This window comes from Podarcis tiliguerta (genome assembly GCF_965153285.1).
Source record: "Podarcis tiliguerta genome assembly, chromosome: 3".
Taxonomy (NCBI): domain Eukaryota; kingdom Metazoa; phylum Chordata; class Lepidosauria; order Squamata; family Lacertidae; genus Podarcis; species Podarcis tiliguerta.
This window is the reverse complement of record NC_139536.1, coordinates 4860684-4885129: the sequence shown is the minus strand read 5'-3', so window position 1 is coordinate 4885129 and position 24446 is coordinate 4860684. Positions and strand designations below refer to the sequence as shown.

At 44.0% G+C, this 24446-nt stretch overlaps 1 protein-coding gene across 3 annotated transcripts in view; it reads right to left on the bottom strand.

Moving 5' to 3' along the window:
• The window catches only part of MSRA (methionine sulfoxide reductase A), a 194125-nt gene that overhangs the window by 88097 nt on the left and 81582 nt on the right, over positions 1–24446 (bottom strand). For all 3 annotated transcript variants that reach the window (XM_083432791.1, XM_083432792.1, XM_083432793.1), the window contains one exon: positions 16492–16611. In XM_083432791.1, the coding sequence (XP_083288917.1) occupies positions 16492–16611 (120 nt within the window). The remainder of the gene's footprint in view (positions 1–16491; positions 16612–24446) is intronic.

Here is a 24446-nt window from a genome sequence, read left to right as displayed (position 1 = left end):
CTGTCATAAAGCAGTAACTAAAAATGTACATCACAATAAGATTAAGATATACACAATTTATGCTCTCATATGTATATCATTTGAGATGCAGGTGGCGCTGTGGTCTAAACCACAGAGCCTAGGGCTTGCCAATCGGAAGGTTGGTGGTTCGAATCCCAGCAATGGGGTGAGCTCCCGTTGCTCAGTCCCTGCTCCTGCCAACCTAGCAGTTCGAAAGCACATCAAGTGCAAGTAGAAAAATAGGTACCACTCTGGCAGGAAGGTAAACAGCATTTACGTGCGCTGCTCTGGTTTCGCCAGTCATGCTGGCCACATGACCCGGAAAAACTGTCTGCGGACAAACGTTGGCTCCCTCGGCCAGTAAAGCGAGATGAGCGCCACAACCCCAGAGTAGTTCGCAGCTGGACTTAACTGTCGGGTATCCTTTATATTATAATAATAATAATAATAATAATAATAATAATAATAATAATAATAATAATAATTTATTATTTATACCCCGCCCATCAGAGTTTCCACAGCCACTCTGGGCGGCTTCCAATCAAGTGTTAAAAACAATACAGCATTACATATTAAAAACTTCCGTAAAAAACTTTTTTATGTATATAATTTATTTTTGTAGCCATAGTCTCACAATTTCACACTTACTGATGACTAGCATCTTGCCAAAGATATAAATGAAAAGTGAAACATTGTGCTTGTTCACTAAGAAAAAGTTAGCCACTGGGAAATGATCAAGCACCAGCCAACGTATTTCTGTTGGGACTCGACCCAGATTTAAGCTCTCAAGTTTAGCAGATAAAACGCTGAACACATCAATCATTAGCCTTTAATAAATCTTTCCAGATATTTCACTTTTTCTGTGGCAAACCTTTTAGATGTTATTAATTCCCATCCCTTTTTTAATGAATTGCTGTGCCCATGTTTAACCTTCGGAATCCACATAAAATAAATTATTACTGATGATTAATTATGCTGTGAGGGACCGATAAGAGCAACTTAGTTTTGAACCATACAGGGAATTAATTAAAACTGGCTTCAGTAAACAGTTTGCTATTTACGCTGCCACTTCTCCAGAATAAAAGGCCTCTTCTCTCCCCTCTACTCCAAATGATCTTGAATTCTCATCAAAAACAATGCAGTGGGACAAAATCCTTGTCTGTTTGCAAAAGTGAAACCGTGAATTGCAATTTTAATCAAGAGGTCATCCTTTTAAAAAAACAAACCCCTTCATAGCTGATTTCTAAGTATGACTTTACTACACATGAACCCCACCCTAACCCACGTTAATTTTTTCTTATCAAGCCTACCATTGATGAGAACAGATAATAAAATAAGCTCCTCCAGGTCACAGTGGCGTAGCGTGGGGGGTGCAGGGGGGGCCGGGCGCACCGGGCGCAACATCTGGGGGTAGGGTTAGGGGGCGCAAATCCACGGGTTAGGGGGCGCAAATCCAGGGGTTAGGGGGTGCAAATTACTTGCCTTGCCCCGGGTGCTGACAACCCACGCTACGCCACTGCCAGGTCATTCTATTAATATACAAAATCCGAAGGAACTTGGAACCACCTTAAGGCCAACCTGCTCGGCCACTCAGATCATCTGGAGGAATGCTTTTAGTGGTCTCCCCTGTTTCAGAGGTCTGACTGGCGTCGACTAGAAGTTGAGCAGTTAGTGGCACCTGCCTCATGGTGTGCAATACTCTGCCAGCAGACATTCGGCAGGCAGCCTCACTGCTAATTTTCAGGACTCTCCTGAACAATTTTTTGTGCCAACAGGTCTATTCAGTTGCCAGTTATTTTCATATCGTTTCATGGTACCTTATGTTTTGTTGTGTTTGCATATATATTGCATACATATACATGTTGTTGTTGTTGTTGTTATTCTTTAGTCATTTAGTCATGTCCGACTCTTCATGACCCCATGGACCAGAGCACACCAGGCTCTCCTGTCTTCCACTGCCTCCTGCAGTTTGGTCAAACTCATGTTTGTAGCTTCAAGAACACTGTCCAACCATCTTGTTCTCTGTCGTCCCCTTCTCCTTGTGCCCTCCATCTTTCCCCAAATCAGGGTCTTCTCCAGGGAGTCTTCTCTTCTCATGAGGTGCCCAAAGTATTGGAGCCTCAGCTTCAGGATCTGTCCTTCCAGTGAGCACTCAGGGCTGGTTTCTTTCAGAATGGATTGGTTTGATCTTCTTGCAGTCCATGGGACTCTCAAGAGTCTCCTCCAGCACCATAATTCAAAAGCATCAATTCTTCGGCGATCAGCCTTCTTTATGGTCCAGCTCTCACTTCCATACATCACTACTGGGAAAACCAGTATAGCTTTAACTATGGACCTTGGTCGGCAAGGTGTTGTCTCTGTTTTTTAAGATGCTGTCTAGGTTTGTCATTGCTTTTCTCCCAAGAAGCAGGTGTCTTTTAATTTCGTGACTGCTGTCACCATCTGCAGTGATCATGGAGCCCAAGAAAGTAAAATCTCTCACTGCCTCCATTTCTTCCCCTTCTATTTGCCAGGAGGTGATGGGACCAGTGGCCATGATCCTAGTTTTTTTTGATGTTGTGAGCTTCAGACCATATTTTGCGCTCTCCTCTTTCACCCTCATTAAAAGGTTCTTTAATTCCTCATAGTAAAGGTAAAGGGACCCCTGACCCTTAGGTCCAGTCGTGGCTGACTCTGGTGTTGCAGCGCTCATATCGCTTTATTCGCTGAGGGAGCCAGTGTACAGCTTCCGGGTCATGTGGCCAGCATGACTAAGCCACTTCTGGCAAACCAGAGCAGCGCACAGAAACGCCGTTTACCTTCCCGCCGGAGTAGTACCTATTCATTTACTTGCGCTTTGACGTGTTTTCGAACTGCTAGGCTGGCAGGAGCAGGGACCAAGCAACAGGAGCTCACCCCGTCGCGGGGATTCGAACCGCCGACCTTCTGATTGGCAAGTCCTAGGCTCTGTGGTTTGGTCTTGAACCCTTGCCCCAGGAGGACCAATTCTGCTCTGCAGCTGCCCTGCCCAGAAAGCCATGAGGGTGCTGCTGTGGCAAGTGGCTTCTCCCCTTTCCCTTTTATGTGTGCTGTTACTCCAAAGCAGGTGCTCTTTTTTTTTCAAGCATTTATATAGCACTTAGGAATTCTGTGTATTAGATGGCAGTTGTGTGGGTGTCACGGGATTTGCACCCCTGCCCAAAGGAACACCTGGAGGCTGGATATAGAAGGGCCCTTGCTGGCTGTGCCACTGGGGCTAGAAGTCTCCTGGGGTTGCCTGGCATTTTGTGCTTGCCATAATAACACAGGGAGGTGGCGGGGCAGCGCTTCCCCATCTTCATGAGTTCACTGGCTGCCTCTGTGGGTGGGTAGAAGCACTGTTGTGGTTGGCAGTCACTGGCAAAGTTTTCAGAGATGCTGGGAGTGTTAGGATCGCCCTACTCGCGTGTAGGACCCTGGTAGAGAAACATGCCCAGCTGGCATGTTCTCTCCCTCCTGGTTGAGCTTCAGAAGCTTTCTCCAGCCTGAACATCACAGCGACTGATACCAAAAGGCATTAGCATGCTTAGGGATCCTGCAGAGTATTTGCGGTTTGCGTAACAGAACTCAGTAGCACAGCATTTTGGCTAATCTACTTTATTTACATATAATACACTCAGAGCATTCTGCTTTAGCTCCTTCCTCTTTCTCATCAGACAGCAAAGAGGGGGAAAACAAACAAAACACAGTAACACAAAACATCTCCGTAACTTCCCTCACTGTGGAATGATAGACAACAATCTCATGACTGCAAACACGGAGCAAGAATCCTAACATGGAGTGCCTCTTCTGTTTTTATGTCACATTTTCATTTCTTGGTTGCTTATTTTTCCAGGTCGAGCATACAGCGAACGCTACAATGCAGCAGGATACCCAGTTCTTGAATACATATTACTAGAGCAGCCGTATCACTAGAGCATCCACAAAATTTGGTACGATTAACAAACCGTATCAATGCTTGATTATTATTTAATTTCACAGGCAACCTCTGCTAAGAAATAGTTTCAAAATGTAACGCAAACAAAGGCCCTCAGTAGTAAAGGGATTCAGATATTATAATGGTGGTGTGTCTGTGCATGTGCTAATCTGTTTACATATACATTCCAATTTACATATTCATCAATGTAGATACTGCAGAGTAGTACCACACCTAAATATTTTGCTCCACAGGGAAAATAGTACATTTGGAGGAAAGGATTGTAACTGGGAAAATTGAATGGATGGGAAATGGTTTTGAATATGCCATGATCCTCATCCCAAATGGGCCTTGCCCTGCCGTGCTGCTTTGATCATATATATCCCATTTCACATCTTTTCTGGTCGTAAGTCCTATGTGGTGAACAGGGTAAGATATTTATCTAGGTGTTCAGTCATACATAGCGAAATGCAAGACATACAGAAAAATGCAAAAAAAAAAAAAAAAAAAGAATAATTTTGCCACAGAAAGTGCAACAGGCGTAATATCAGCAAACGGCCTGATTTACATATTCTCCTCCCACAATGACAATTAGACATTCTGGAGTTCTCATAATGCCTATATTTCAATTCCCTGATTTTAGCAGGGAGACAATAATCTTCTTAAGCTCCTTCTCAAGAGAATGCAGGAATGGAATAAAAATATTTCGTGCCATTATGTTTAAAAGATACATTTCACCATTAAATCACTTTTAAACAGTGTGGAGGAGAAAGGCTACTACTAAGTATGACCACTATTCAGCACTTAATTGTTTTTACAAATTGGCTGTTACGAATTGGATGGATACATCATATGAGCACAGATTCCATTTTCTGGAAATTATGGAGGCGGCTCCATTTTAAAAGGAATGGCATTACAGGCAATAAGATGAATGGCTAAAATAAACTGGCCTTCGTTAAGCTTAACTTCCAAATCTCATGTCATTTCCTGCATTCTACTTTCCCCATTTCAGTTTCCCATATGTTCCCATATGAGCAGCCGCCGAAACCATATAACACCGGTCTTGAAAGACCTACATTGGCTCCTAGTACATTTCCGAGCACAATTCAAAGTGTTGGTGCTGACCTATAAAGCCCTAAATGGCATCGGTCCAGTATATCTGAAGGAGCGTCTCCTCCCCCATCATTCTGCCCGGACACTGAGGTCCAGCGCCGAGGGCCTTCTGGCGGTTCCCTCACTGCAAGAGGCCAAGTTACAGGGAACCAGGCAGAGGGCCTTCTCGGTAGTGGCGCCCGCCCTGTGGAACGCCCTCCCATCAGATGTCAAAGCGATAAACAACTACCTGACATTCAGAAGACATCTGAAGGCAGCCCTGTTCAGGGAAGTTTTTAATATATGACATTTTAGTGTATTTTTCACCCAGCCAGATGGGTGGGGTACAAATAAATTATTATTATTATTATTATTATTGCTAACATTGATCAGACTGAAAGCAGTAGGGTGAAAGAATCTTTTTAAAAGACAAGAGCAGTCCTGATGTCAACAGGGCCAAGACTCCTTGCTTGGAGGTTTTTAAGCAGAGGTTGGATGGCCATCTGTCATGGATGCTTTAGTTGAGATTCCTGCATTGCATGGAGTTGGACTAGATGACCCTCTTGGTCCCTTCCAACGCTTCAATTCTATGATTCTAAGAGATAAGGCCAAACAGTACCATACCCCTTGTATGCATTCTTCAACTATGATTATTAAACTTAGCATGTGGCTGACCACATGGACCACAATGGCTGTGCAACTGCTTGTGGTTTATTTCATCCTTTATTTAATTCTTAACGGCACTTTTAGCAATCCTGACCCTGCCTATACTCAGCATCCTTACCAGAGACCAAGCCATCCTCCGCAACACAGTCTGTACCATCCCCTTCTCTGCCACCCCAGTTGTTGACGTAGGTAACAAATATGCCGACCTAGGCAAGCATGAAGCCAAAAGATGGCTCTCCACTTGCTTGCTGTCGTTTTATTCAGAAATGGGAGATTAGACACACTCATGTCAGGCTGCTACAGCACATTCAGCAGAAAGTTCAGCTGCATACACTTTATGGAAATGTGACATTAGAACTGAATAACTGGAAGGCATTTCAGCCACAATTAACATTTGATACTGTTTGGAAAGAAAACACAATTAATTTCTAATTTTGCCACTTCGGTGAGCAAACACTGGCTTAAGCCAACTGGGAAATCAGAACACAAACTAGCAAAAGTTGCAGAAGGTGGCTACTCAGGGAGTCTTCACTGAAGTTCTGATTTGGACTACCTCTTCAAATCTCACAGATGTGGCATTAAAGAACTGAAGCATCTCGCTCAAGTGTGCAAGCACACTGTGATCACACTGACGCCAAGCACTTCCCTAAAAAATTATCCAGGTAGGTAGGTTTCTCCACATCCAGACAGCCTCCTACGCCTCCCAGTATCTGATGACTGTCCTTGCAGCCCTCAATTGCCCTTTGGTCTTCCTCTTGCATCTTCGGTGAGGAGGTTCCTGGGAGGAGACAGGGTGCCAAAGGAGGCTGCAGGCTGCCAGATGAAGGAACACTATGCCACAGATGGAGCATGGCCAGAGTGGGTAGCACCCAATTTCTCTGCTTGGCCTGGGAAGGCAAAACTGGTTGGACTTTGCCTCCTCCGCTCACTAGTTCTTCTCCCTCCCCTCTGTCCCCTTCTCTCTTCTTCTGTGGCAAGAATCAAAAAGGAACAATGAGACGAGGAATAGAGCATGAGACTCAGGGTTTCACCCACGCTGGGTGAAAGATTTCTGCATTGCAGTGGGCTGAACTAGCAGTCTCCCACCTATCTCTACATGTCTATGAGTCTCATGGCATCTTAAAGGCTAATAAATATATTATTATATTATTATGGCATATATTTCCACAGAGTATATATTTCCACGGAGTACATCTGATGAACTGGACTCTCTAGTCTACAAGAGCTGATGTCATAATACAATTCTTACTCTCTAAGAGGCAACAAGGTTCTCCTGTTCCCCACCCACCACAAACTAACATGGCGATCTCTGTGGAAGTTAATATCAAAAGAGACAACTGCCTCACTCAAAACACATAAGCCCAAAGAAGAACTCGGATAAATAGGAAATAATACAATAATAGCAAGTTATTTACAGGACTCTGTTCAAAAGCAATAAAAGCTGCAGCACACCAATACTCATGTGCTTCAAGAGTCTTCCCAAAATAAGAGACACAAAATTATTAGATCATAAATCAGTCCACCAACCGATTGTATTTTTTACACTTCCAAGTCCCAGCATGGAGCACCCTTGGGAATCCCAATCTCCAGGCACATTCAGCCTGCACCCAAAGAATCTTTGATGCAGATCTTCCACAGTGAACTTCTCTGGAGATTTCTGAAAAAGGTCCCTCCATGTGCCTTTCCTGCTTACTGAGCGCTCCCCAGCCCAGCTCCCTATCTTCACACCAAAGCTCCCTGGCACCACTGCAAGTGGTTTCTGTTTTCAACCTCACTCTATTTCACTAGTTGCCACTTTGGGTGGAGGCAGGATGCCAAGGAAGAGCAGCTGTTGTCGTTAAAAATTGTATACCGCCCTATACCCATAGGTCTCAGGGCGGTTTACCCAAAGCAAACCTCCCATCAGCCTGCAAAACGATTGTTTCTTAGATTTTTAGCCCTTACTCCTAAGGATGAGATGTAGTGACTTGCCCAAGTCTGGAGGTGACGCGATGGTCACCTCCAGACTTGATTATTGTAACTCACTCTACATGGGGCTGCCCTTGAGACTGACCCAGAAACTCCAGCGGGTGAAGAATGCCACGGTGAGACTCCTTATGGGGTCCTCACCACGGGATCACATTCACCCGGTGCTATACCAGCTGCACTGGCTCCCTGTGGAGTACAGGATCAGGTTTAAGGTGCTGGTTTTGACCTTTAAAGCCCTATATGGCCTAGGACCCTCGTAGCTACGGGACAGCCTCTCCTGGTATGTCCCACGGAGGACCTTACGGTCTTCAAATAAAAACATATTGGAGGTCCCAGGCCACAGGGAGGTTAGGCTGGCCTCAACCAGAGCCAAGGCTTTTTCGGCCATGGCCCCGATCTGGTGGAACGCTCTGTCACAAGAGACTAGGGCCCTACCGGACTTGACATCTTCCCGCAGGGCCTGCAAGACAGAGCTGTTCCACCAGGCCTTTGGCCAAGGCACAGTCTGACCCCCTCCTTTGGTAATCCTCACACAACTCTAGCCCAATGGTTGCCATTAATTTGATTTTGAATAGATTTTAAAATGAATTGATTTTAGAACGCTATGTTACTTTTATTGTTGATAGCCGCTCTGAGCCCAGCTTCGGCTGGGGAGGGTGGGATATTAATAAACTTGTATTATTATTATTATTATTATTATTATTATTATTATTATTATTATTCAATTGAGTTTCACAGCTGAGCAGACCCTTGGAAGATAGATGTGCATCCCATTCTGACGCATGTGCATTAAAGAGAGTCAACAAATTTTACCAAATGAGCTCCTTGGGAGACAAACAGAGGAAGGCCCTTGAAGCCTGGAGAATTCACAGGTAGAATTTATCCTCCTCATTTAGTTACGTTTGTGAAACCAATATAGCTTTATTAGCAACATCTTCATGAGGGCAGAGCACTACTTTTCTCAGTGAAACACAAAATAGGCCAAGAAGCCCCCACCCCACCCACATTTTAAAAGTGCTCAGAATCATTACCCTAATGTGAAAGAGAATGCGCACGACATATGGAGGCTGTTGCTCCCTGGGAACAGCAGTGTATAAATGGCGGCTATAATATTACACACGGTAATTACAGAAATATCACCATTTCAAGGAAATAGGATGTGCCCTGTAAACGTCATCATCATTATCACTGCAGCTCCTTAGCGTTGGATCGTTAAGAGAACAAGAGCTTTGATATTGAACTGAAATAAGAATATTAATTTTTAGCAAAACGCGGCAGTGAACGAGAAAGATGCGAACAGGCAGCCGACACCATCTGCTGCCCTTTGGAAACCTGCACTGATAGCAGCTGTAGTCCATTCCTGTTGTTCATGGCCATGTCATAGAATCACAGAATGGTAGATGTGGAAGGGACCTCAAGGATCATCTAGACCAACCCCCTGCCATGCAGGGTTCTCAACTAGATCATACATGACGGGTGGTCATCCAACCTCTGCTTAAAAACCTCCAAGGAGAGTCCACCACCTCACGTGGGACTCTGCTCCACTTTCGAATACAGTGGTACCTCGGGTTAAGTACTTAATTCGTTCTGGAGGTCCGTTCTTAACCTGAAACTGTTCTTAACCTGAAGCACCACTTTAGCTCCAAGGAGATGTCAAAGTCACCAGATGTCAAAGAGAACAACAACTACCAGACTTTTAGAAGACATCTGAAGGCAGCCCTGTTTATGGAAGCTTTTAATGTTTGATGTATCACAGTATTTTAATATTCTTTTGGAAGCCGCCCAGAGTGGCTGGGGAAACCCAGCCAGATGGGCGGGGTATAAATAATAAATTATTATTATTATTGCTAATGGGGCCTCCTGCTGCTGCCACGCCGCCAGAGCAGGATTTCTGTTCTCATCCTGAAGCAAAGTTCATAACCTGAAGTACTATTTCTGGGTTAGCAGAGTCTGTAACCTGAAGCGTATGTAACCTGAAGCGTATGTAACCCGAGGTACCACTGTAATTCTTACTGTCAGATAGTTCTTCCTGATGTTTAATCAGAATCTTCTTCCTTGTAACTTGAATCCATTGGTTCAGAAGCTAGCCTCCAGAGCAAGTGAAAACATGCTTGCTCCACCCTCCATGTGACAGTCTTTTGGATATCTGAAGATGGCTATATCTCTTCTCAGCCCGCTCTTTACTAGGTTAAACATGGGACGCGGGTGGTGCTGTGGTCTAAACCACTCAACCTCTTTTGGCTTGCCAATCAGAAGGTTGGCAGTTCAAATCCCACGACGGGGTGGGCTCCCGTTGTTCTGTCTCAGCTTCTGCCAACCTAGCAGTTAGAAATCACGCCAGTGCAAGTAGATAAATAGGTACTGCCGCTGCGGGAAGATAGACATTTCCATGCGCTCTGGTCTCTGTCACGGTGTTCCGTTGCGCCAGAAGTGCTTTAGTCCTGCTGCCACATGACACAGAAAGTTGTCTGTGGACAAACGCCAGCTCTCTCAGCCTGAAAGCGAGATGAGTGCCACAACCCCATAGTCGCCTTTGACTGGACTTAACCATCCAGGGGTCCTTTACCTTATTACCTTACCAGGTTAAATATGCACAATTAGCTCAACCATTATTCATAACGCTTGGGTTCCAGATCCTTGATCCTTTGCACATGTTCCAACTTGTGACACACACCCCTTCTAGCTCTGGGGGCAAACCAATGCACTCAGTCTCCCCACGCCCCACAAAAACAACCAACACACTTCCCCATTATTTTCTTTGCCTCAATAACAAATGTGTATATTTCTCAGAAGTATATTTCTCGCCACAGACACTCATCAGTTTTTTGAAAGTCCAGATTTAGCCATCTGAAGGGCAGATATGCAAATGCGCTTAATACCTACCATTAGCTCAGTCTGCAGCAGTTCAGCACTGGGATTGTTTTTCGAATCAGTCTGACTTCTGAGGAACCTGCCAAGCTGCAGAAAATTCCAGGCCATGTTCTAGGGGGCACACTAAGCCAACGTCACGCCTGCCAGGGCTTCTGTGATCACTGATGCCACCATGTGAACTGGACCCAAAGATGCGCCCATCACGCTTCCGTGACTTCACATTACAGGGTAGAAACTTGTAGCTGAGGGCAAGCTGTCTTTCATGGAAGCTCAGATCTGATCTTACTGATCATCTCATCAAGGAACACCACATGAGTTTCTAGGAAACCCCAGAGTTCCCCGAGAACATAGTTTTGAACTTCTTTCGTCCAGCAAAATTCCATATTTTCTAGAATGAAATAATGGGCAGCAGTTAGGTGCCAACACCTACCCTTCCTTCAGATCATACAAAGTGCTTTGATAGCTTAGACCTGTCCACCCTCCAGCCCAGGTGAATAAGGCTAACCAGAGAAAGTGACAGACTGGTACAGTAAAACAAGCAGAAGAATGTAGAATAATCACGGGTGCGCAGCATACTGATAGTCTCCACTGAATCTGTAAACTAGTCATTTAAATCCTTACACCCTTTCCTTACAAGAGAGGCTATAAGGAGTACAGACAAAAGCTCAACAGGAATCCATTCTCTTGACAATGGCTCGAACAATAAAAGGAAATGTTCTGAACCACACTCATTACTATCTGAAGACTTTAATCTTGTGATCTCCTTCAGAGTCTGTTCTCAAAAACCTTCAGGTATCCTTAGAAGCCATAGAAAATGAGGATAATGTTTGTAGTTTAATTATGCAATGGAAACCATCACAGAAAGCTAGGTGATCTGGCAAGGTATAATGACGTCTCAGTTATATTGCCAAGACAGTGATGTCTTTTTCTCTAAGTTATATGATAGCTGAATTTTCCTAATGGGGGTGGGGACATCCCACGTAAAGGATAGGTGGAACTAGAGGGGGGAGAGAGAAAACTTCGCACTCCTCATTTTCTTTATTCTGCTCAGAAAGTGGTAATTAACACAGGGAATGTCATGTACTTCCTTAAGAAATTTTTTTTACATGCCACTGCTATTGCGCACTCGTGTATGTAAGCAAAGTTTTTAATTGACAAGATATAAAGCAGTGGTTGGGGCACTGGGCAAGCTTTCTAAGTAAGCAACTGCCTGGAGCCAATTTCATATACAGTTGTACCTTGGATCCCAAACGCCTTGGTACTCGGACGTTTTGGCTCCCGAGCGCAGCAAACCCAGACGTGAGTGTTCCGGTTTGTGAACGTTCTTAGGAACCAGAATGTCCAACAGGGTTACTGTGGCTTCTCATTGGCTGCAGGAGCTCCCTGCAGCCAATCAGAAGCCGCGCTTTGATTTCCGAACATTTTGGAAGACTTTCGGAACGGATTCCATTCGACTTCCAAGGTACGACTGTATTCAGGTTTGATGCCCAAGTTACACCTATTCCAGGTACTATAGGACAGCAACTCTCTCTCTCTCTCTTGACAGGTCTGTCCGGAATAACAAACATCATTCACAATTTGAATGTGGACTAGGGGGCCGCCCTGAAGTGTATAACCGAGACCAGGATGGATGACCTGGACGGGTCGAGATACTTTTGGTAGTTTGGCCGCTCTCCTAAACGCAAGGAGTGACAATCCAGAAGAAGATTTTCGCTGCGACAGCACCTAAATTGTGAAACTACCTCCTCACAGACGTACATCTGGCACTTTAATTGTACAGTTTCCACCTTAAGTTGAAGATGCACTTTTGATTCCTAACAGTAGATTACACTGTTCTGTTCTGTTTGTAATTGTTTTATAGTTGTGTGTATATTGTTATGTTATGTTATGTTATGTTATGTTATGATGTTATGTTATGTTATATTATATCATTTTATTATATCATTATATTATATTATATTATATTATATTATATTATATTATATTATATTATATTATATTATATTATATTATATTATATTATATTATATTATATTATATTATATTATTGTAACCTGCCCTGGGACTTTTTGCTGAAGGGCTGCATAATTTTTTTATATAAATAAATAGTTTTCCACCCGCTCAAGGTGGGATTCCAAAGCAGTGTACAAATAGTAAAACTGCACAATAAATTATGACAAAAATATAAAACAACACAATATAAAACTTATACTGAGTTGGACAGGGTTGGATAGCGGGAAATTCATCTTCAACAGGTGCTCTGAGCTCAATGGAACCGGGGGCCATGTTTCCATTCTGCCTTGGCACTATCACCCTCTGAGCCTTCCCTACTTTCCCCGGAAAGGTATGCTATGTATCCAATGCACTCTTCTCCAAATGAAGCTGAGCCTGCAGAAGAGGCCTTGAGTTTCTTCCCATCAATAAGGGAAGGCAGAACAGAGAAAAGCATTGTTCAAGATAGTGTTTGTGTCGCCTCCACAAATCCTTAAAAATTCTTAGAAACATTAACCAAGGACACTGGGTTACTTGAGTGGCAATCTCATTTCTCCTTCTCTTCATGCACTCCACAGTAATATCTAAAGTAGCTTTTAGACTAGGATTATAAAAGGAAAAGCCAACCACAAAGAACACGATCAGGGGGGTCGCCCCCAAAAAGCTAATTGTGTGACCAGCATAATTTGTCACACAATGCCGTAGGTATCATGGCAACAAAGCTAATGGCAGGATGCATATATTTAAATTGCTATTAATTTTCAAAGATCACTCACGCATATTAAAAGATAAACTGACAGCTGTTGAGAAAAACCATCAGAGGGTGACAAGATTTAAAACAGGCCAACCAAATGACTTTCGGGGTAACACGATGATAAATAATGTTTAAAGCACATGTTTCCCCATATAATTACTTTTTTTAAAAGCTACCCTAAATTCCGGGAAATTACATGGTTGCATACCCCAAGTATGAATCAGAAATATAATGTAAAAACATTCTGATTTCAAGAAGTGCGGGCGGAGGTAATTGCAGTGAAGCAGCTGATAAACCACCAAGTACTTTCTGCCTCCATCAGATTTCAGTTCCACTTGAGATGTGCAGATTTCAAATAGCTTATGAATACATTGATAAACAAAGAATTGTTCTGAACATCTGTAAGCAAACTATGAAGAGATGTTTCGTACTGAATGAACATCATGAGTTTCACATAATGCTTGCCAAAAAATGTGTATTTGTGTATTGAGTAAAATGCACTGGAAATAGCCCAAACACTTATCCATTGCAAATGCCTTTTCAAATGTGCATCTGTAGGACAATTTACTGTGATGTAAAAATAATTCCCTATCAGAGTACTTATCGGCTTCAGAAATCTGAGCAGGACGATTGCTCCTTCAGTTCAATGCAACGTGGCATCCATCTTGCCACCAGAAAAGGTGCTGTGCACCAACTATTCTTAAAATCTTATATATTATAACTCCTGTTTGCTCCTAGTTTCTGCTAATAGCGCATGGCAATCAAAATGGGGTCAATTAATCTTAGAAGATTTTCAAGTGTGTTGTAGATAAAAAATCTGGGCACGGATTATTTTGCTCTCAGGCAGAGTTTGTGTAAGATGATCACTTTTGTAGTTTCTGATACCAAAACATCATATTTTTAGAGATATTCTGCGCCAGCCCATGGCACTCAGTTACTCCTGGTGGCTGAATTTCATCACAGCTGTTATGGCAAAGAGGCTAGGACACAACCTTCGCATCCTTTATGTCCGAGAAAAATACAAGTGCATCCAGTCTCTAATGCCTTATTTTACAAGCTCCTAGCGCACAACCCTCAGATTGCATAAGAAGTCAAGTTATGCTGAGTCTGCCCATTGGTCCATCTAACTCAGCATTATCTGAATGGCAGGGACACTCCATGGTTTTGGACATGAGCTTCTTTTCCAGCTCTACCTGGAGACATCTATGATTGAACCCGGGAACTCCTGCATGCATAGCAGATACTCTATGGCTTTTCCCCATTTTGCAGTCGTAACAACACTCCAGTCATTCCAATGACTTCTTTGATTTCCAGGGAAGTTGGGTTGGCCCCCTTGCACCCACAGGAAACCAAGGACAACGTAGCACCTTGAGATACAGGTCTTCTACTAGCAGGTCAAGACCCACAAATGATCGTGCTGTGACTTAAGGTCAATGACAAACCTAGGTAAAGGTAAAGGGACCCCTGACCATTAGGTCCAGTCGTGACTGACTCTGGGGTTGCGGCGCTCATCTTGCTTTATTGGCCAAGGGAGCCGGCATACAGCTTCCGGGTCATGTGGCCAGCATGACCAAGCCACTTCTGGCAAACCAGAGCAGCGCACGGAAACGCCGCTTACCTTCCCGCCAGAGTGGTACCTATTTATCTACTTGCACTTTGACGTGCTTTCGAACTGCTAGGTTGGCAGGAGAAGGGACCGAGCAATGGGAGCTCACCCCATCGCGGGGATTCGAACCGCAGTCCTTCTGATCTGCAAGTCCTAGGCTCTGTGGTTTAACCCACAGCGCCACCCGCGTCCCTAGACAAACCTAGACAGCATCTTAAAAAGCAGAAACATCACCTTGCCAACAAAGGTCCGTATAAAGCTATGGTTTTCCCAGTGGTGATGTATGGAAGTGAGAGCTGGACCATAAAGAAGGCTGATCGCCGAAGAATTGATGCTTTTGAATTCTGGTGCTGGAGGAGACTCTTGAGAGTCCCATGGACTGCAAGAAAACCAAACCTATCCATTCTGAAGGAAATCAGCCCTGAGTGCTCATTGGAAGGACAGATCCTGAAGCTGAGGCTCCAAAAGAGAAGACTCCCTAGAAACGACCCTGATGTTGGGAAAGATGGAGGGCACAAGGAGAAGGGGGCGACAGAGGACGAGATGGTTGGACAGTGTTCTCAAAGCTACCAGCATGAGTTTGACCAAACTGCGGGAGGCAGTGGAAGACAGGAGTGCCTGGCGTGCTCTGGTCCAGGGGGTCACGAACAGTCGGACACGACTAAACGACTAAACAACAACAACAAGTGACTTATAGCAAAAGGAAGTTTCCTAACCTTGCAGATTGTATGCAATCCACAATGCAAAACATTACCAGGGAATGGGGGTATTTGCTGGGCACATTGCCACAGTTCCCACAATCCCATGTAAGCTGAGCACTAGGCAAAACAAATAAATCACTGTCAAAATGGATATGGGTTATGGAATTCTCCCTTTTCTTGGCACCAAATCTGGGTTCCTTTGATGGAACACTTGTTTTATTTATGCTTTTCAGTGCGGAGCGCACACAGAGCCCAGCCACAGCTCAGCATTTGAACACTTGGTTTCCATACTGAAGGTCACGGATTCAATCCCTGGCCTGCACCTCCAGCTAAATGGACTTCTCGATATCTGAGCTGCCAAAGGCTTTTCTGCCTCAGCCTTGGCAGGCCAGAGTAGGAAGCCCTGGTCTATGGAGAAAGATCAATGTTCTGGGTTGGCGAGAGGCAAATCTGCATGCTTATGTGCCACTAATCTTACTTCTATAGATTAGTCTTAACAACCTGTTTGTTTGGGGGCGGGGACTTACATCACAGTGTGTTATGTACTGAGTTGAATAGGATCCAAACTGCAGCAGTCTGATTGGTCCTAAAACAATAGGATTCAGAATGCAGCAATCTGATTGGTCCTAGAACAATGCAGCAATATGATTGGTCGGCAGGAGCCACCCAATCCAGCTCCAGATAGAAGTGAATCCACAACCTGATTGGCCTACAGGAGAATTCCGGAATTAGCCAATCACGTGTAGCCCATTGTGTAAATAATGTATATAAGGCAGATACTTTGAGGGGACTTTCATTCCCTCCTCACCACTATGAGCTGAATAAAGAGCATGAAATCCACTCTCGACTCTGAGTATATTTCACAGTGCTTCAGAAAAAGGCTTATAATCCTAAGAGTCAGCCCTACCTGAACAGACCTCTTCATAGGTGGGATTTGGGGTGTGTCCTCCAGCATAGCCCACCTGGGTTGAGTAGACTCCTTTCTGCCGCCAAAATTTCCTCTCGGCGCCCCAGAAGCAGCCCATCCCTGTGTGGAACAAAACAGAAAGCATTCTTGTTACGAAAGACTTACGAGGTTTTTGCTTATAAGTGCATATTCAATGTGCCATACGACACAGCTAAAAATAAAAAACATAAACTATTTAAGAAAAACAAAACAAAACCAAGAACAATAAATTCAAGAAAAGGGAATCCTGTCTTCCAAACTGCTATCAAAAACTCTGTAAAAAATAATAATTAAAAGGGGAAGGGAAAGAAAAAGAAATAATTACTATACATTTAAGAACATTAAAAAAAAAAGCTCTGTCAAAACTGGTGCCACTATGACAGGGCTCAGATACAGTGGTGCCTCGCAAGACGAAAAGAATCCGTTCCGTGAGTCTTTTCGTCTTGCGGTTTTTTCGTCTTGCGAAGCAAGCCCATTAGCGGATTAGCGCTATTAGCGCTATTGGCAGTTTAAGGGCTATTAACGGCTTTTTAAGGCTTAAGGGATTAGCGGTTTAGCTGCTAAAAGGCTATTAGCAGCTTAGCGCTTTAGAAAAAGGGGTTGGGGAGCGGAAAAAAAACTCAAAAATTTTCGTCATTTTCGTCTTGCGAAGCAAGCCCATAGGGAAATTCGTCTTGCGAAGCGCCTATGAAAACGGAAAACCCTTTCGTCTTGCGGGTTTTCCGTCTTGCGAGGCATTCGTCTTGCGGGGCACCACTGTACTCACTGGTGTGCCTGGGCAGGTTCCCCAGACTCCGAGTTTTCATTTAAAAACAAAATCTCCCTATGGCAGCCATTTTGAATTTATTCTATGCCCCATGGCAGCTATTTTGTGACTGGCACCAACTGTATTCTCCGTCTGCTATAAGATATATCCCAAGGTCCAGGAATATATCCCAATACCAGTTGTTGCATGGAGTCATTGTCTGGTATCAGTCCGTCAATTAATATCCTCAGTAGGATATTACTTCAGGAGGACCAGAAGGATTTGGAGGGCAGCTGCGTCAAAAGTTTATCAGTAGTACCAATAGGATCACACTTCCCCTATGTAACAAGGAAGAAGAATATGAGCAGACCCTTTGATCCAATGGGAGGGAAAGGAACTCTTCAATAGCAACCTAGTAAGATGCTCTGGCAGTCGTCATGAACACATGCTTTTCTTGAAATAAAATAAAAACCTAATTCTTCCACACTTTAGATGGCCCATTTCCTAAAAAAAAAAATTAAAAAAATTCAAAATGCACAAGCTTTAGGGACGAGAATCCCCATCCATGTAAAAGCCTTAGGGTTGGTTAAATGGCAATTGTACATATTTTTACAGCATAATTTTCTTTTAGCTGATTAACAAACTGTCAAAACACAATAATTTGTATTAATGGCAAACATTCATTTAATGTTCTGCTTCCTGGCATCTGCAATCTTTAAAGGTGGCAGAGCAATAATTAACTAAATTAGAGATCATACAGGAATTTGGGGGGGGGGCTCTCTAGGCTAGTCAATTTATGCATGAAAATAATATTCAAAGTGCACACAAAAATGAAATATTTATTCACTGACATGGCCAGCTAGCCATTAAGTCAGAGCTTCAACTCAACAGAATTCCACTAATTTTAACAAGAGCTTCACCAATTCAAATTATCTGCAATTAAGAGTTAGCAAATATCTAAATATAAACAGGGCCTGGCCTCAAAATTCTCCCTTTGAAGCTGAATGCTCAAAGCAAACAACAAATTAAATAGCAGACAGGATGGACCTTGGTACAACAAGCGCCATCTTGAATCCATTCACCCTGCAGTCTCTTGCCCTGTGAGTTATTACCTAAAAAAACCCACCACAACCAACTTAACTAGGGGAAAGGCTTCAAGTGGAAGCAAGGAAAAGTGTCTTTTTTGTATCCTTCCTTGAATCAGAAGTCCTACATATCAAAAGTGGGCTTCGTGTGCTCTATGGTGATATCTACTTCTTAGCTCAGACCTGAGAAAGTGGGGTTTGCTGTTCTTTGTGATCCTTGTGACAGGGAAGGGGTGCCACTTCCCTATGAAATTCATCACTTCAGATGTCTAGAAGAAACCCAAAAGTTCAACTGCTTTTGGATGGTAGCCAGTAGGTGCTAGCTTCATTAACCATGTTAGAATAAAGACGACTTATGTTTGGATGAAGACAAGTTATATCCTGAAGCTGAGGCTCCAATACTTTGGCAACCTCATGAGAAGAGAAGACTCCCTGGAAAAGACCCTGATGTTGGGAAAGATGGAGGGCACAAGGATGACAGAGGACGAGATGGTTGGACAGTGTTATTGAAGCTACCAACATGAGTTTGACCAAACTGCGTTAGGCAGTGGAAGACAGGAGTGCCTGGCGTGCTCTGGTCCATGGGGTCACGAAGAGTCGGACATGACTAAACGACTAAACAACAACAAAATAACTGGAGAAACTTGGATACTCTTCAAACCTAATGGAACGAACTCTGCACCACCAAGGCCACCTGAGCCTCAAGAACTGGCAAAGGATCCAGAAGTATCTCCACATTGTGTACCCACTCCTTCAGGGGGGAGTGCAACACCAAGAAGAGCAGACAACCTCCCAACCATCCAGTCTAGGGAGCCACCCACTAAGAGTGCCTCTGTCTTATCTGGATTAAGCTTCAGTTTGTTGGCTCTCATCCAGTCCACTGCTGAGGCAAGGCAATGGTCCAGCATGTCCACTGCCACACCAGCAGATGTAAAAGAGAAGAAGAGCTGTGTGTCATCAGCACATTGCTGACAACCTACTTCAAAACTCTGAATGACCCCATTCACCGGTTTCTTGTAGATGTTAAACAGAATGGGAGATAGAATTGAACCCTGAGGAATCCCACATTGAAGGCTCCACATTTCCCCTGTCTCTCTCCCAACAGACGTCATCATACAGGCCACCAAAGCAGTTTCTATGCCAACACCAGGCCTAAACCCCGATTGAAATGGATCAAGAAAATCTGTTTCCTTCAAGAGTGCCTGGATCTGGTCCACAACCACCCTCTCAAGAACCTTGTCCAAGAAGGGGAGGTTGACCACTGGACAAAAGTTACTTAGATCTTCCAAATCCAAGGTGGGTTTCTTCAAGAGTGGTCTTATCACTGCCTCCTTCAAGCAATCAGGGACCACCCCCTCTCTCAAGGAGGCATTAATGTGGGAGAGCCAGTGTGGTGTAGTGGTTAAGAGCGGTAGTCTCGTAATCTGGGGAGCCGGTTCGCGTCTCCGCTCCTCCACATGCAGCTGCTGGGTGACCTTGGGCTAGTCACACTTCTCTGAAGTCTCTCAGCCCCACTCACTTCACTTCTTCTTTTTATCATCTCCCTGGCCCAGCCAGCAATTCCCTCCCTGCCAGTTTTTATCAGCCAAGAGGGGCAAGGGTCCAGAATGCAAGTGGTTGCCCTGAAAGAAAGAAACATTTCCATATCCTCGAACTTTGCTATCTGAAATTCATCCATCATAACAGGACACATCTCAGTATTCATTGACTTTAACAGTGGAGTCAAGGTCCTGGTGGATGCAAGTGATTTTATCCTCAAAATGCTTTGCAAACAAGTGACAGCCAGCTACCACCGGTTCTGCCACCTCCTTTGGGTCGGACTGTAAAAGGCCCCACACTACCCAGAAAAGCTCTGCTGAATGGCACAATGAGGATGCAATGGAGGCAGGAAAGTATGCCTTCTTTGCTACCTTCACGGCCACCAGGTAGGCTCATTGGTGTAGCAGCTCGCATAAGGAGCCATGACATCTTTGCCCACACCACTGCTGCTGCCTGTCAGCCACTTAATTGAAAAGAATGGTACCCCTGCATGCTCAGGATGCTGTTGCTGTCAGCTGGGCAGAAGAGGCAGCTGCTTCCTCTATCCAGTCTCATTTTCTTCTCTTTTAAACGTGCCAGCCATTTTGTGTTACGCTGTGCCCCCATTGCAGCCATTTTGTGTGATGCCACATTCCAATGCATCAACAATGAAACTGGCAACCCAGAGCAGTTTCTCAAAATTCAAAATGTGCCCACTGGTCCCAAAAGTTAAACTACAACTCCAAATGGATTTGGGATTTGTTTTTTTGCTTTCCATCTTTATTTTTAGGGCCGGGTTCTACTGGACATCCTGTGGTGCATTCTTTTCTTTCTCTTTTTGCTTTTCCTGTTTCAAAAGTGTTTCAGGCCAGGTCCTCTCTAGGAGTGAATCACAAGAGCTCTGCTGCCTTCTGCCAATTTCAAAGATTCTTTGAAAGCTCAGTTAACAGAACAAAGTCGTACCCGCCATCAAACGGATTACAAAGGTATGGCCTTCCTTTGATACTTCAGAAACCAACTTCAAACTAAGTCATGTACTCTGGCCGGCTCCTACCTTTGTTGCTGGTTGAAATGTACTAAAAACAAAGAGACAATATAATGACAATCTAAGAATAATTGTACATCCAGAATATTCTGTATCCAGCAATGTATAAAAAGAACTGAACAGAGACTGTGCGGAATTGTATTCTGGGTCACAAAACCATTTGCTTCCCAAACTGTACTAGTCGGAGTACACGCTTGCAAAGCAAGACCTAGCAGGATTGAACCCTCCTGCTCTGTGCAATGTGGTCGGGAACAAGGAAGACGACACAGTGTCTCCTTCCCCCACTGTATAGGCTTTTGTAAAATAAAAAAAACAATTAAGCATTAGCTCCACCCCATTCCCAATTGATATCGGGCCAGATCCAGGTCAGGTGTTTCCTGGGTCACCCCAGAGGGTGGGGGCAGGTATAGCCCTAGAAACTAAACAATTATATTAGCCATTTATGATTCTCAGTATTCTTTGGGTTTTTTGGAATTCCCAAGCAATGTCAGATACTTCCAGCTGGTAAGACAAGATTAGGACCCTCAAACAGGGCTAAAAACAACATGTGAGAATGCCTGGGAAAATAAGCATGTTTAGTTAGCCTTCCCCGGGGAGTTATCACTACCTCTGCAACTGATTGATAGACTGCTGACCACTGTGGCCATGTCCACAGCCCAGAGAATAGCTTGAAGGTATGTGATTAAATTTGACAGCTGAAGCTCAGGAGAAGTGGCTCAAAGCAGTGCCTGGATTTGAAACCACCATTTGTATACTTTTGCCAGTTCTAGGCAGCACTGGGGACATTGAAAACTTCTCCAGACACAACATTATCATGAACATAGAACATAGAATCCCAGCATCAAAACTGATCATCTACTTCCGGAGAACATGCATCCCACTTGAGTCAATTAACAGACAAAGTGAGGGTTGTGGTCCCCCCCCCCCCCGATTGTGTGATACACTCTCCTCCAAAGGAGACTGGAGAGTCTCTTTACCTCTCTCCCCCTGACCTAGCCACTGTGATCCATGAGACAGTCACCTCCAGACTGGATTATTGTAACTTGCTCTACATGGGGCTGCCCTTGAGAATGACTCAGAAACTCCAGTGGGTGCAGAATGCCGCGGCGAGACTCCTTACGGGGTCCTCGCCACGGGATCATATTCACCCGGTGCTATACCAGCTGCACTGGCTCCCGGTGGAGCACAGGATCAGGTTTAAGGTGCTGGTTTTAACCTTTAAAGCCCTAGGACCCTTGTACCTACGGGACCGCCTCTCCTGATATGCCCCACAGAGAAACTTACGGTCTTCAAACAAAAACAAAAACATCTTGGAGGTCCCGAGCCTCAAGGAGGTTAGACTGGTCTCAACTAGGGCCAGGGCCTTTACAGCACTGGCCCTGATCTGGTGGAACGCTCTGTCACAGGAGACCAGGGCCCTGTGGGACTTGACATCTTTACACAGGGCCTGCAAGACAAAGCTGTTCCACCAGGCCTTTGGTCAGGGCACAGCCTGACTCCCTCCTTTGGCAATCTTCACAGAATCTCTAGCCCAATGGTTGCCATCAATTTGATTTGAATTAATCTTATAATGAATGATTTTAGAATGTTGTACTATTTTATTGTTGTTAGCCGCCCTGAGCCCGGCTTCGGCTGGGGAGGGCGGGATATAAATAAAAATTAATTATTATTATTATTATTACAGTGGTACCTCGCAAGTCGAATGCCTCGGAAGACGAAAAACTGGCAAGACGAAAGAGTTTTTCGTTTTCTGAGTTGCTTCGCAAGACGGATTTCCCTATAGGCTTGCTTCGCAAGACGAAACGTCTTGCGCCTTTTTTTAAAAAAACCGCCAATGCATTCCTATGGGAAACGGTCAATACACATTGGTGCTTCGCAAGACGAAAAAACTCGTAGAATGAAAAAACTCGCAGAACGAATTAATTTCGTCTTGCGAGGCACCACTCTATTATTATTATTATTATTATTATTATTATTATTATTATTCACTACCCTAAGGAGTCTCAAAGCGGCTAACAATCTCCTTTCCCTTCCTCCCCCACAACAAACACTCTGTGAGGTGAGTGGGGCTGAGAGACTTCAAAGAAGTGTGACTGGCCCAAGGTCACCCAGCAGCTGCATGTGGAGGAGCGGGGAAGCGAACCCGGTTCACCAGATTACGAGACCACCGCTCTTAACCACTACACCACGCTGGCTCATAGAAAGATATGGCCCACTGTCTCAGACTGTGATCTGATCAGCCAATCATTTCCAAGGGCAATATTACTGAGGCACACCAATACCACACAGCATACCTCATCCCTTAGTTATGGAAGTCCCTTCTGCAGCAGAGGAACAGAAATGACAAGATATACAACATATATGTTTATCTAACTCTGCATTGAACCCAAGCAGGTGGTCTGTTCTGACAACTACTCCAGGGAGAATATTTTAAGAATTTTCCTCTTCTAGAAAGAATGCTATGCTTCTGAAAAGAGTGTTCTGCAGATCAAAAAGTCTCTTTTGAAAAGCAATTTGCACTGACATCAAACTCAACGTGCACTGAGACGGATAAAGAAGATACAAGCTGAGCAGATGAAAAATAAAACATAAACTGCAAAATGTCAGAATGAAAAATACAAATTATGGTACCTTGGGGAAAAGACCATGAAAGAGAGCATAAACAGGACCTACACATACACTCCAGAGTTTACAGTTGCATTGCCTTTTTCTCCAAGAACAAAAATCAGAGAGAAAGCATAAAAAGATAAATATGTGATCCTTTGAAATAAGAGAATGCTAATGCAACCTCAATCAAGGACAGTTTCCCGTATTATTGTACAGCGTACTTCAAAAATGTCCTTGGTAATATGTCACAGTAACTGCAGATGTTTTGAAGGAATCTAGAGCCCAATTCTGTTGCTTCTCCATGCCTCGTGTAACAATTTGCCTAGTGTAAAAGGTGAACACATCAGACCAAAAATGGAACATTTTCCATCCCAAAAAATTACTCTCAATATGTTTTCCAGTGCAAATGATTATAAGTATAATGAACTGAAAAAGAATTAAGTTTGAAGTATTTAGAAGATGCAACTGATCTAAAAAACGAGAAAGCATTGTTTGGTTACGGAGGTGTGTATGAGCATCAGTAAGAATATACAGTGGTGCCCCGCAAGACGAATGCCTCGCAAGACGGAAAACCCGCAAGACGAAAGGGTTTTCCGTTTGCAGAGGCGCTTCGCAAGACGAATTTCCCTATGGGCTTGCTTCGCAAGACGAAAAATGACGAAAAAATTTGAATTTTTTTTTTCCGCTCCAAAACCCCTTATTTTGAATCGCTAAGCTGCTAAAAGCATTTTAGCAGCAAAACCGCTAATCTCCCAAGCGTTAAAAAGCCGTTTTTAGCCCTTAAAATGTCAATAGCGCTAATAGCGCTAATCCGCTAATGGGCTTGCTTCGCAAGACGAAAAAACCGCAAGACGAAAAGACCCGCGGAACGGATTCTTTTCGTCTTGTGAGGCACCACTGTATATTGAAATGTCTC